Here is a 13,074-nt window from a genome sequence, read left to right on the forward strand (position 1 = left end):
TAGAGAAAAGTCCCTCTCAAACTCCAGCTGTTTAATGAAACATTGTACGGGCTACAGCTAAAAAATCCACACGGTGAGCGAGAGGACAGGATGCTAAACGTGATGAATTTTATTTCTGTGGCGTGAAAAATGTGGCCAGTAGTGCAATGGAAAAAACTGGGATCATCTGCTTTCTTCCAGAAATTTTGGTCTCAGTTAACATGGGAGTCAGTGGGGCAGTCGGTTGGACTTGTTGTCCTTTTAGACGTCGGACAGCCAAAACCATTAGTCCGGTTGCTTCAACGGTCACACCTTTGCGACCGGCACGACTTTTCCTATGATGTGATGTAAATTTGTGTATGTAGAGTGAACACTGTGGCTGTGTCCGCGAGTTTAAGAGAAAATTTCTGGATGATTTTAGAGCTGCTCTCCACTCTAGCTCTGAGAATTCCACGCAATACACACTAATGTAAAAGTCTGAGAAGAGCTGAAAATTTCATGTTCTTTAAACTGCCGGTGTAGAAAAACTAAAAGAGATTTTGAAAATGTTAATCATTCTATGAAAGTCCAAGGCATTGTGAATGTTTCAGAGTTTGAATGGAGTTTCTACGTGAATGTATGAATTCATCGTGAGAGGATGAAAATGAGTGAGTTTGAAGGATTTTCTCATTGACTTCCATTATAACCAAGTTTCAGAAAACGGTGAATATTTTTTGAGAGTTTGAATGGGATTATCATATATGAAAAGTCAGAAAAAATTTGAATATTTTCCAGTTTGAATGGAGTTTCTAGCTGAATGAATCAGTGGTTGATTTTTGAAGATTCCGTAATTCATTTGCAATGGGAAAACTGTCCAGGAAAAAACCTGGAATATGTGGGAAAGTATGAATGTTACAGCTTTGAATCATCATGCAGCTCCCGTACTAATTCAGCTCAACATTTTGACTTGGAATGGTTTGAATCGGTTGAAGAACATAGGGTTGTGAATGCTTGTAGCAAGACTTTTGGTAACAGAAGAACCAAATATATACCATATATAATCCTATATGGAGGATTATATATAGTGTGCCTCCTCAGGAACACTGAAATACTGTGCACACACGAACACACAAACAGGACACGTGATGTAATGAATTTACATAAACTGTGTCAAATTTATTTCACACTTCAGAGTGAATTTTGCTTATAAGAATACTTGTGTATGCATTCATATGTATTTAATCAAGAGCTTCTTTTGTAATAAAAATAGACACAAAATTTAATTTTAAAAATCAAACTTTTCCACATAGTTCTTAATAGGAGTGTCATATGGTAAATATCATACTAATGTGGTCAAATTACAGAAAAAACAGGCAAAATCTTCAAAGCACTTTTGGTAAAAATAACAAATGTCTGATAACATACTCTGATATATTTCTTCTGTTTATTATTATTATTTATGAATCGATTATCATGGCCTCTACAGTGAAACAAACAGGTCAGCCACTTGTTGTAATAGCTTAAAAGACAAACAGCACACAGGACAGTGTGGTGGTACAGTACATGGACAGAGGAAGGCATTTCTGTCATATAACACTTGACAGGTATTGTGTAAAACTTGAGTCTAGACCAGTGAAAGAACTGAGGTACCAGAGCAGCGTTTGATTTTGACGTTCAGTAGTTTTTCTGTCTCAGTCACAGCATCAGTCAGAACTCTGCTCTGGACTACAGCAGCAAACAGTAAACGGGGGGCAGCGTCATCCTCACACACAGTTACTGTACTTCTGCACTTGTTCCCGGATCTCGTCCCGCACCAGGGTGGCGTTGTCCCTCAGCTCGTCCAGCTCCATGCGCTGCTTCTGCATCCGCTGCTCGTTACTCCTGAACTTTTTCTCCAGTCCTGCAGACACAGGGAGTCAGAAAGACATCAGAGTGGATTACAGCTGAATACCAGAAAGATTGGTTAAAGCATCCAGGAGAGATGCAGATCAGTGTGAGCTTCCGTGCATGCTGGTCAGTACTAAAACATACTGTTCAACTCTTTAGAAACAGCGCATCAAAACAGTATAAAGTGATATGAAACAGCCTCAGTGAATAAGATGTGGTGCGCTGGAGTTCTGCTACAAGTTCTAATTTTTTGATGGACCAGTGAATAATAATGATAATAATAGGACAATTTTGAAAGAAGATTGTGATAATGTATGTAAAAGAATCTTCAAGATAACACAGGCGAAATATTGGAAAGAGTCTGCTTGGAAAATGAACATGAGGGTTTTTACAACAACAAATATCATATCAGAATGTAGTTCATCAGGTAGCGCTGAATGCTGGGAGGGAATGCAGGGAACAGGAAGCCAATCATTGACATAGTTTTTACTTTTGTCCTGTGCTGAAAAAGTTTCGGGGGTCAGTACCAGAGAAAATCATTATTTATTTATTTTTTTTAATCATTTAAAGAAACTGCTACAGCCACCCAAGGAGAATGAGGAGGAGATAAATATTTTTTATACAATAATAGGCATAGATGCACTGAAACAAATTACACTGAATGTTAAATCACCATTGATTAATGCCTGAAAGCAGTTAAAGAGATTAAAGGATTGGAAAGAATCACTTATAAGCTGAGAAATAACAAGGAGACAGGGACAGGAAACAGGCGGAGTGGAGGAGTAAAATTTCATACAAAGGATCACCCCACTTTTCCCCCTTTTTCTTTCTCTCTTTTTACCCTCTTTTTCTAAGCTTATTTTATTTCCCTAATTCTGTCTGCAAAAACAAAAACTGTGAATGTGGGATGTGGATATGGATGCAGTACAGATCCTACCTAAGATCCAAGTGCACATTCTGATCATGATGTATTTACACTTGGCACTGAAACAGATCTGGATACAGACTGTATTTTAATAACAGGTGTAAGTGGAATGTGTGTGTCATATCTGAACTGAGCTGCAGGACCTTTGCTTATGTCTTGACCATGTTTCATGAACCATTAATGAAAACCATTTACTTTGATTCTTTTTCGACCTGGAATAAAAGTAGTGGAGCAGTTAAAGCAGTGAAAACAGCTGAACAGCTCTGCATTAGGAAAATATAAAACACTTGTTCTCAATGAATACATCCATCCATCCATCCATTTTCTGTAACCGCTTATTCCTGAAGGGTCGCGGGCTGCTGGAGTCTATCCCAGCTGACATTGGGCGAGAGGCGGGGTTCACCCTGGACAAGTCGCCAGTTCATCGCAGGGCAACCACTCACACTCACATTCACACCTACGGGCAATTTAGAGTCACCAATTAACCTAGCATGCATGCTCAATGAATAGAGTGAATGATAAACACTCACTCCTGAGTTTTTCCATCCCCTTGTTGGCTTGGTTGAGGAGGTCTTGTGCCTCCTTCTTGATATCATCTGCCCTCTGCTTGATGTTGGTCAGATTTCCAGGCCCGAGAGAGTCCACCTTCATCTGCAGTTCATGGTACCGTTTCTCCGTGTCGTTGAGGCTCTGGGACACGACACAGCATTATTAGTTATGACTTCACTTTACTTACTATAAAAAATCTCGGTGCTTTCTATAATATTTGCTTCCTTTCACGAATTGAATCACTTTCTTCACCTGCTGCAGTGAGGTAGCTAGCTGTGTGGCGTTGTTGGCCTGTGCTTTGGCGTCCTTTGCCATCTGTCGGTTCTGCTCCGTCTTGTTCCTCAGCGCTTCCACTCCCATGGAGAGGTTGTTCAAGCGCATCATGACATCCATCTGCTTCTCCTCCAGCTGCCTCAGCCTCTCATCCACCTAGAGGGGAATGACACGTAAAGTTAAGAATTGGATAATGTAGTAACTTAAAATAAAGCGCTCTACAGGCAGCTGGCTCATGTATTCAGCTTTTAAGCAGCCTCTACCTCAGCTGTAGCATTCCTCGTGCTGTTCAGGTTGTTGTGGGCCTGCTTCAGGGCTGTCTTTGCTTTCTTGATGGCCTTCTCAGACACTTCCAGTGCCTTCTTGGTGTTATTGGCTGAATCCTTCACTCCCTCCGCTCGGATCCTGCACAGTGCCAGCAGAAGTTACACATGAGAAGAAACTTTGTCCTGTTAAAACTGATGGGGCTACAAAAGTCAACCGCAACACACGTCTGGAGGACACGGCTACGCAGGTATAACTATAACAGTCTCCACAATGCTTAAATACAATACTGAGTGACAGACAAATATCACAAGTTAATGAAGGAATATTTACTGATTATGGCTGGTACTGTTTTGAACTTGTAAGTGTGTGTGTGTGTGTGTGTGTGGCCCCTGGTTCAGAGCCTCTGTATGAAGGGTTTAATATTCCTTGTTTGAAAGTCAATCGTATGACAACAAAGAGATGCAAAATGACCACAAAAAGACAACAAATGACTATAAAGTTACTTAAATCACCTACAGTAGACTCAACACAACTAAAAAGAAGCTCAAAACAACCATAAACAGAGACAGAACAACTAAAATTAGATGCAAAATTAGAAAGTGATGTATAATAAGTAATATTAATCCACTGTATCTCAAATAACAGCACAGCTCAAAGTAATCACATTATTGCTGTGGTATCTAATAATGTTAGTTAAGACAATCACGTGTGGACTGGACTGACAGGAGAGGGACAGGAGTGAAAATCCAATCCTGTGTCACCCTCTAGGCTGCGCCCACGGGCCCATGATTTTATAATCCCTCCATGACGAAAGGTGTTTTGTGATATTTGTTAGAACCTTGTTCTTTCTGACAGCAAGCAAGATGTTTTGTGTGAAATGTGGTCTTCAGTGTGTTACTTACTTGGCGTCTTGAGCTTTTTCAAGCAGCTCCTTGGCTTTGTTGATGTGCTGTGAGGTGTAGTTGACGATGCCCTCGATGTTGGTGAGGTTGGACAGGCTGTCCTTTATCTGCATCACCATTCTGTCCAGAGCAGTCCTGTTGACCGGCAGCGAGATCATCAAGACCTGCTTGGCTATCTTCTCTATGCTCTCTGGATCTGCTCCTTCCTCTGCACAGCAACAAGAAGGCAGGAGAGAAAATAAAAACAAAATGTAACAAACAACAAATAAATTACCAGAGAATCATTTCAGAAATGCTAGAAATGCAAAGATTACTGCTTAAACATCAATATACCAGTGAGGAAATCTCTGATCTTCTTAATAAAATCTTTTAGCTTCTTGTTGTTGTTTTCAAAGTAGTCTTTCTTCTTCTGGGCTTTCTCCAGCGTGTTCATCGCCTGGTTCTTCACATCCTGCGTCAGAGAGGCTATATCCTGGAGCTGGACACAGGAAACCAACATGTCAAAACAACAGAGAACCTTGATACTGAATAGTGTCCCGTCATAGCAGATAACAATACGACTATATTTAATAAAAGTGACAAGAGTTTCAGCACCTTTCTCGCCACGTTCTGCAGCTCCTCATTGGCAGCGTTCAGGCTGTCCGTCACGTTCCTGGCGTGATTCAGTGCTGCTAAAGAAGTGCTCACCGTCCCGTTGCATCCCTCTCCTCCACATACGCGATTGCCCTGATCGTCACGGCAGCCGGCACCACCGCACTGGCTGTCTGAGCAGCTGCCATTGGCACTGGCATTGCTGTGACCGCCACATACCTGGAGAGGACAACAAAGACTGGGTCAGTGGAATGAGAAATAAATACATACATTCAGGAATAATTCAAACTGTTTCAATATTATTTGGACTTAAGCTTCCAGACCAGTAATCAAGATTCTGTATGAGCTGCTGAAAGTAACCTACGCTTAAGTCAGGTTAATTTGATTTATTTATGTAGAGACAAAAAAATAAACAATAATATTAATAATAATAAAGTTAATAACATTTACAGAGACCCAATAATTTCAACCATGTAGAAGCAGTTGGCAAAAGTGGTGAGGAACGACTCCTCCACACAAAAATATTTATTAGGGATGTAAACTCACTGTATGATAATATCACAATATTTATCACAATATTTATCTCACTGTTCATTAAATAATTGTTTTTTTCTTCAACTTAAAAGTGTTTTTGCTTTCCTTCTTTAATCAACAAATATTGTGATATTTGATATATTGTTACATCCCTAACATTGCAGGCTGGGGTTATAATAGTTCATGGATAGTTATATGAAGTCAAATCAAATTATTACCTACGAAATGGTTAAAATGCAGTACAGTACAGACACACACTGATAATTTCTTTATTATTACCATAATTTAATCATTTTATTTCATTTTATTCATTACATACATTATACTTCTAACACCTTTTCTCAGGACGACTCTGTACTTTCTTACAGTAAATATTAATCTATCAACAGGGCAAATTCTACATAAAATGGTTTTCAGTAATATGCTTGTATTTTGAATTATTTTTAATATATCTATGACAATGATATTTTAGAATTCATTTATTTAGAATATGTCATATTGTTTTCTGCATGAATGTGTATTTAAATCATTGCTATTTTGTAATTTTTTATTATATGTCTATTACCATTATCATTAACGTTCATTTTAATCTATTTCTTTAACTCTATACCCAGGTCTCACTCAAGAGATAATCTTGATAATCTCTATCCATTAATAAGTAAAGTACCTGCTTTGACAATGTGGGGCCACTAGATGTCACTGTAGGACATGAGCATGTCAAACTAACAGTGATTTTATTCTTCTTATTCATAAACATCACACTGGACAAATCTGTATTGAAGTGAATCACAGGATAAGAGTCTGAACTTATGATTAGAAACACATCACTGATAACACAAAAGATTTCATGTGCAGGATTTCTTTTTTTTTTTTCATATTCCAGATTCAATGAATAACTGAATGAATGGATGATACACGGACCTGTTGCCAACTGGCAAATCGGATTTCTTACACTTCAAAGCAGACAATCACATGGATAAATGAAGGAAAGCTTTCCACCTTGTGACTAAGGTGATGGACCTTCTTATCCAGGTCGTGGGCCTTGTGCTGCAGCTCGTTTAGGGACCTGTTCTGAGCGGCCAGATCGCGGAGGAACTTGTCTTTACTGGCGTCCAGCAGGTTTTCAGTGACTTCGCGGATATCTTTGGACTGTTCCACAGGACTGAGAGGACCGGACACTGACGAGTTGCACTTCCTCTCAGCCTCCAGTGACTCCTGATAGAACTTCTTCACTTTCTCAAACTGATCTGTGAGGAAACAGGAGCAGGTTTGAAGAGTTCTCAGATTTTTGTTCACAATATTTTGCAATAGCTTGATTGAGATTCACTAAATTTGAATGTGGACTGTAGGGGTGACATCTGACAGGAGGATGTTTTTACTTTTAGTCTACTTTTTCTTTGAAGTTACGAGGTTTTGCATCATATATTATAGATTTTAAAGGGTAATTTTGGTTGGTAATTTTGTAATTTTTTTTGTGATTGATGGGGACAACAGTTCTTGAAATTGATCCAGTATTGAGCGAGACTGCTGCAGCCATGAGGCGTGAAACAGGCTGCAATGATGCAATCCCCCAGGGAAATTTTGCTCTGTCAAAGTACATCCAATAAAAGTGCTTGTTTTGCCACTGACAGGCTCAGATTGTGTTTGACAACATTATGGAAAGGATCCCTACAGAGATACACCTTTTTGTTTAAGTGTAACAAACCACAAAGAGACAGTTTATCATCTTTTTACCGTTCAAACACTCACCAACTGAGAGAGGTCCTGGTTGAATTCATGTGATTATTAACATTACTGTTATCTAAAGGGAGTTGTAAATGGTACGGTGACATGATATCTTTTAAAACATCAATGACTTGATTGATTTTTCTACCTGCAAATCCTGAGGTGAGGTAGTCTTCCACCAGGCGCTGTTTGTGAGCCACAGTGGTGTTGATGTCCCTCAGCTCTTTCTCCAGGTCACTCAACGTGCGTCTCAGTGCCTCTTCTTCTGCTGCCGTGGTGTTCAGCTCTCGGGTGACACCCATCAAACGCCCGTCAGTCAGGGCGATCTCAGCTCTGCAACATGTAGAGCATTTGGTTTAATATTAATATCTACAGCAGATGAAATATCAAGCTAAATCTGGATTTACAACACTTCTTTAACCAGCTAACCTACTAGACAGTATCAACAAAATCTAGGATCTCTGTCTAGTTTAGTATTTGAAAGAACTGATCTCTTAAGCTTATGTGCACATAATCAGTCTAACAGACCTAAAGCATTGGAGAACTGGTCAATCAAATTAATAGAATTACAAAATTGTCTTTTCTCTTTAAAAATGTGTAGTATCATCTGACAGTCTGGAGGGAATTTAACTCCCTCTCAAAAATCAAGATCCCAAAATAGTAAATGACTATAATTTAATAACTAAAATAAATAGACAAAGAAACACAGAGAATCAGGATCATCAAACAGTGACATTTTGTAAAAACATCCAGGATTGGTCACTCAGCTCCATCCATTAAAAAGTCATGGAACCACTGTGACAGCTTGTGGCTAGATGTCACTAAATGTCAGACTAAACAACAGTGTTGTGGCATCATAAACTTAACAAATCTGTATCATAACAAATTACAGGATAATTTTCGAAACTCCAGTATTTAAAAATACATTACAATAATAAGCTTTTAGGTGTTTTTTTTAAGGTAACCTTACAAATTTATATTTAATTTCACTCTTCTGTTCATAACATAGAGCCTGTCATTACTGATGAACCTGGCAGTGAAAATTAGAATCTGTAATTAACAAAATTACTTAAATGCCTTAGAATTGACCTAATATTTAACTTAAATTTAATCTTAAATTGATGTAAATGTTTTTCTGCACGATGGAGAAATCCAGAAATAAACAAAATACCAAGGGAGGTTTTTTTTGGTTTTCTTGTTCACTAGATTATCGAACATCAATATAAACAGAGAAAAAAACCCAAACAAACAGAAATAGACGTTTCAGTCTGTGTTTCCATATTCCAGATTCAATGAATAACTGATGGAATGGATGATATTCAATGGCCAATTCAAATAAGCAAATCAGATTTCTTCCACTTTAAAGCAGACAATCACATGGATAAATGACTGACTTGATCCTCGCCAACCTCACTGAACATCCAAGCACTATGTGACATCATCACCTGAGGTCATCGATGCTTTGTCCAATCAGCTGGTGGATCCTGTCGCTGTTCTCCGCACTGATCAGGTCCTGCACTTGCTTCAGCTTCCTCTCCAGCTCTCTGATGCGCGTGTCCCCGACTCCCGGCGTTACTCCGTTCTCCAGGATCTTCGTCACTTCGTACTGGATGTTGTCCAGGTCTCTTTTGAGCTGACAGATGGTGTCGTCCCACAGCTGGAAGCATGGGTGACACTGGACGCACTTGGGGAAGTTGCCGGTGAAGCCGCGGGCGCATTCGTCACAGCGCTTCCCTGCCGCTCCCTCCCTGCATTCGCATGCCCCTGTTACACGGTCACACTGGGCAATCTCTGAGCCCAGTGGGTGGCAGTTACACTCTGAGTGGGAGGAAGGAGGAGAAACACAGGCGGGAGAAGACAGACCAATAAAAATAGGCTTGTGGTGATTTCACACAGCTCTTGAATGTCAAGTTCCAATTCAAGCTTAATGATTAGCAGCCGCAGCTCCCTGCTCCCTGTTCATTCACTGTTAGACAATAACAGTATTACAGCACGGTTTGGCAACCTAACAGTGCAACTGAAAATCAGGCTTTCCAGCATGTACAAAACAGCTATAAGGTAATAGGGATGACAAAAAATGAGCCTATACAGAGCCTGTACGAGCAGGAAGTCATGAAACAAGCAACAAAAATCTTTCTGAACCCTCAACATCCCCTCACCTCTGAGTACAAAGCAGGCGACAAATCAAACTGCTCAAAGCTTTCACTTGTTTCAGTCAAGCTGCTGAACTTTAAGGGGGTTTTGATTTTGACTCTTCAACTGTGCAATAAAATATATTTTAAAAGATCAAACTCTTGGCCAACATCCTAGTGATTACATATTTTATTAAATGTAGACGTTAACTCTGTCAGATAGAAAATGTCATGGACTCGATGTGTTTCGGAGTTGACAAAATGTTGCATATTTTCATGTCACATTATAGTCGTCGTGAGTAGCCATTTTAGTTTTTAAAGTTGCTAATCATAAGTTTCTCGCCTTTTTTAAACCAGGAAGTGAGACAGAGGTCCCTAGGGTATGTCTAACCCTTTTCATGCCTGAGTATATCAAGTTTTTGCAAAAATCTGACAGAGTTGACAGAAAGAACAAAGATGATTGCTAGAGATGCTCCTGGAGACTAATATCTGTGTCAATTGAACACAAATTTTAATTTAGACTAGTCGACTAGTCTAACAGTAAGAAAACAGTTAAAATTGAGCACAATTTATTAATCGATAATGTTAACTACTGCCCAGAAAAATACTGTGTGTATTGTGTGTGTGTGTATAAGAGCCATTTGAAGCCATTAATCACAGTCTACAGTCACAAAATCATGTTTTAAATGCTGGTGAAATGTGTGACACTTTGCACTGTGCAATACAAACATTACACATTAACCTACAAAACATGACAACAACTCACTAAACGCTTCAACTTTTCAGACTGAAGAGGATCAAAGTGTCTGCAGGCAAATGTCATTGTTTACGGCTCAAAACCGATCTCAGCTCAACCGTTGAGTGTCTATGTGATTAAATAACATGATGATATGATACTTGATGCTCGTAAGAAAAATCAGCAAGAAAAAACTAAGGGGGGCATATTTCATGAAGCTTTGTCTGAGGGGACACCCATAGTCTCAGACTTTGCGAACACCTGTTGTATACTATTTGTCACAAGGTGAGTTACCTTGACACTGCACCCGAGGGTCTCCCCAGTGGAACTGCTCACACTCTGTGCACTGTTTACCCCCAAAACCTGGACGACAGTGGCACTGGCCTGTGAACTGTAGAAGACACAGTCAGAAAGACACATATGGACATTTAATAGATGTAATCTTGGACTTTTTGTCTTAGTTCACTTATTATCAGTTTTCAGGCTTTCAGAGACCATTGCGGTTCCTCACCATGTTGCAGTGAGTTCCCATGGCGTGCTGCGGGTCGCAGCCACAGGGCTCACAGCCTCGCTCCTGACCGTAGTTCCAGTGGTTCGCAGCACACTGATCACAGTTATGGCCGGCCACGCTCTCCCTGCAGAGGCAGGCTCCGGTCTGCCTGTCGCAGTGACACTGTCCATCACTGCACGCAGACTGGGCGGTGCCAGCAGTCACGCAGGTACAGCCTGAGAGGCGAAACATATATTCAGTGTGCACAAAGAGAGAAGACACTAAGGCTGTATGCTTCACTGTCATCCATGCAGACAAAATTAATGCTTCCAAAAAACATTTTGGTTCTTCTTAAACTTCAAAGCTGAGAACTTTATAAAAATAAGGTTACTCCTCACTCACGTCTGCAGTCCTGGGCTAAAGCGTTGCCATAGTAACCGTGCTGACAGTGGGCACAGGTCGGGCCGTCGGTGTGGTACAGACACTTGAGGCACTGGCCGGTCCTGGGGTCGCATGACTGCGGATCCTGGGTGTCGATGTTGCCGTTGCACTCGCATGGCAAGCACTGCCCTCCGGCTTGCTCTGGGTTGCCATAGTAACCAGGAGCACACTGGTCACAGCGGGAGCCTAGGGGAGAAAAGGGAGAATATGACATGACAATTAACTTCAAAAATGCTTCACTGATGTAGAGAGTTACATGTTGAATATTTTATTGCAGAATCAGCCACAGTTTCTGTGATTTATCAGACGGGGGCAGTTGACCAAGAGGAGGAAAAATTGATCAACAAATTTAAGAAAATTTTAAGTGTGAAAGCTTACCAGTGTAGCCCTGTCTGCAGTTGCAGATGATCTGGTTCGAGCTGTGATCAGCCTGACAAGAGTTCCCGTTGAAGTGATCTGAGCCGGGGTTACCGGGGCAGGGGCAGGGTCGACAGTGCTCCCCCGACCCGAGCACCGGGTTTCCAAAGAACCCGTCCACACACCTGGGACAAACGAGGGCGACATTTAAGCATCTGCATGATAACCAGGGATGAAATTAAGTACAGAGTGACTCTGAGCGATGTTTACCGTTCACAGAGGTGTCCCGCGGTGTAGTCCCTGCACTCTCGACACTCCCCTGTGTGGGGGTTGCAGAGGTCTGCGTGGCCGTTACACTGACAGGGGCTGCAGCTGGGGAAGCCCCACTGACCTGGCTGGCAGTCTGAGCACTGACGCCCTGTGGCTCCCTGTCTACACTGGCACTGGCCTGTAACCGGGTCACACTGGTGGCTCAAAGCGCCCTCTGAATGGCAGTCACAGGCTGGACAGAGGGAGATATTTAAAGAGTTAGTGAGTGTTATTCTATTGATAAACACTGAATCAGAAACATAATACAGACTGAATTACTGAAGTGAATAACACATGAGAACACAGTGTGTCTATTTCATTCAGACCACACAGTGAAGCTCTGCACAGAAGGTCAGTGGTTCTTGACATCTGCCCCTAATACTTGCAATTATTTTATTGAAGTTTTCCATATAAATTGAAACTAACACAATTTAACTGCACTGACATAGAAAATTACTTTTTTTTTTTTAGTAACATGTGATCTACTTTGGCAGCATCAGTTTGAATTATAGGAACAGGTTAGGAGGGGTTGGGGAAAGTAGCAATGAACCCTAATCTTTTACCCGGAAAATGTCCATGCTGTGACTGCTCTGTACTTTTTTTGTAAGGCAAACCAATTTGCTCTTTTGATTTGAAATTGCATCAGGCAATTTGACTTCTCAGTATTAGGGGCAGATGTCAAATAGGTGAGGCTGGGTATTGTTTAAAACATTATAATACCAGTATCAATACCACAATCCTTACAGTGATACAGATAGCAAGAGGGTACTTATTTATTTTTATTAAACACCACAGGTGTGTAGAGTAATCACACTTTCAAATATTTTGGTGGCATCTCGGCACACTGAACTGCCAGTTCTGTCAAATACACCGTGCTCGACTTCACCACACTATAGCATATAGCAGTGGGCCAATCACACGCCACATTAAATCAAAGAATGCTTGTAGTTATTGGCTGCATGCAAAGCCATACACAGTCTTTTTTTAATCTGGGTACA

General features: G+C 40.7%; 1 protein-coding gene across 1 annotated transcript in view; it reads right to left on the reverse strand.

Moving 5' to 3' along the window:
- Nucleotides 1-1,383: 1,383 nt before the first annotated feature.
- Nucleotides 1,384-13,074, reverse strand: part of lamb2l (laminin, beta 2-like) — a 79,486-nt gene continuing 67,795 nt past the window's right edge. The window contains exons 21-35 of the mRNA XM_084721806.1: nucleotides 12,038-12,269; nucleotides 11,789-11,952; nucleotides 11,372-11,596; nucleotides 10,991-11,205; nucleotides 10,774-10,870; nucleotides 9,057-9,429; nucleotides 7,760-7,944; nucleotides 6,886-7,133; nucleotides 5,356-5,571; nucleotides 5,095-5,239; nucleotides 4,762-4,969; nucleotides 3,856-3,997; nucleotides 3,572-3,748; nucleotides 3,301-3,460; nucleotides 1,384-1,858 (exon numbers count right to left, since the gene is read on the reverse strand). Coding sequence (XP_084577932.1) covers nucleotides 1,722-1,858; nucleotides 3,301-3,460; nucleotides 3,572-3,748; nucleotides 3,856-3,997; nucleotides 4,762-4,969; nucleotides 5,095-5,239; nucleotides 5,356-5,571; nucleotides 6,886-7,133; nucleotides 7,760-7,944; nucleotides 9,057-9,429; nucleotides 10,774-10,870; nucleotides 10,991-11,205; nucleotides 11,372-11,596; nucleotides 11,789-11,952; nucleotides 12,038-12,269 — 2,924 coding nt within the window. The 3' untranslated portion in view covers nucleotides 1,384-1,721. The remainder of the gene's footprint in view (nucleotides 1,859-3,300; nucleotides 3,461-3,571; nucleotides 3,749-3,855; nucleotides 3,998-4,761; nucleotides 4,970-5,094; nucleotides 5,240-5,355; nucleotides 5,572-6,885; nucleotides 7,134-7,759; nucleotides 7,945-9,056; nucleotides 9,430-10,773; nucleotides 10,871-10,990; nucleotides 11,206-11,371; nucleotides 11,597-11,788; nucleotides 11,953-12,037; nucleotides 12,270-13,074) is intronic.

The sequence above is a fragment of the Lutjanus erythropterus genome, chromosome 6 (assembly GCF_056507025.1).
Source record: "Lutjanus erythropterus isolate fLutEry1 chromosome 6, fLutEry1.hap2, whole genome shotgun sequence".
Classification (NCBI taxonomy): Eukaryota; Metazoa; Chordata; class Actinopteri; order Lutjaniformes; family Lutjanidae; genus Lutjanus; species Lutjanus erythropterus.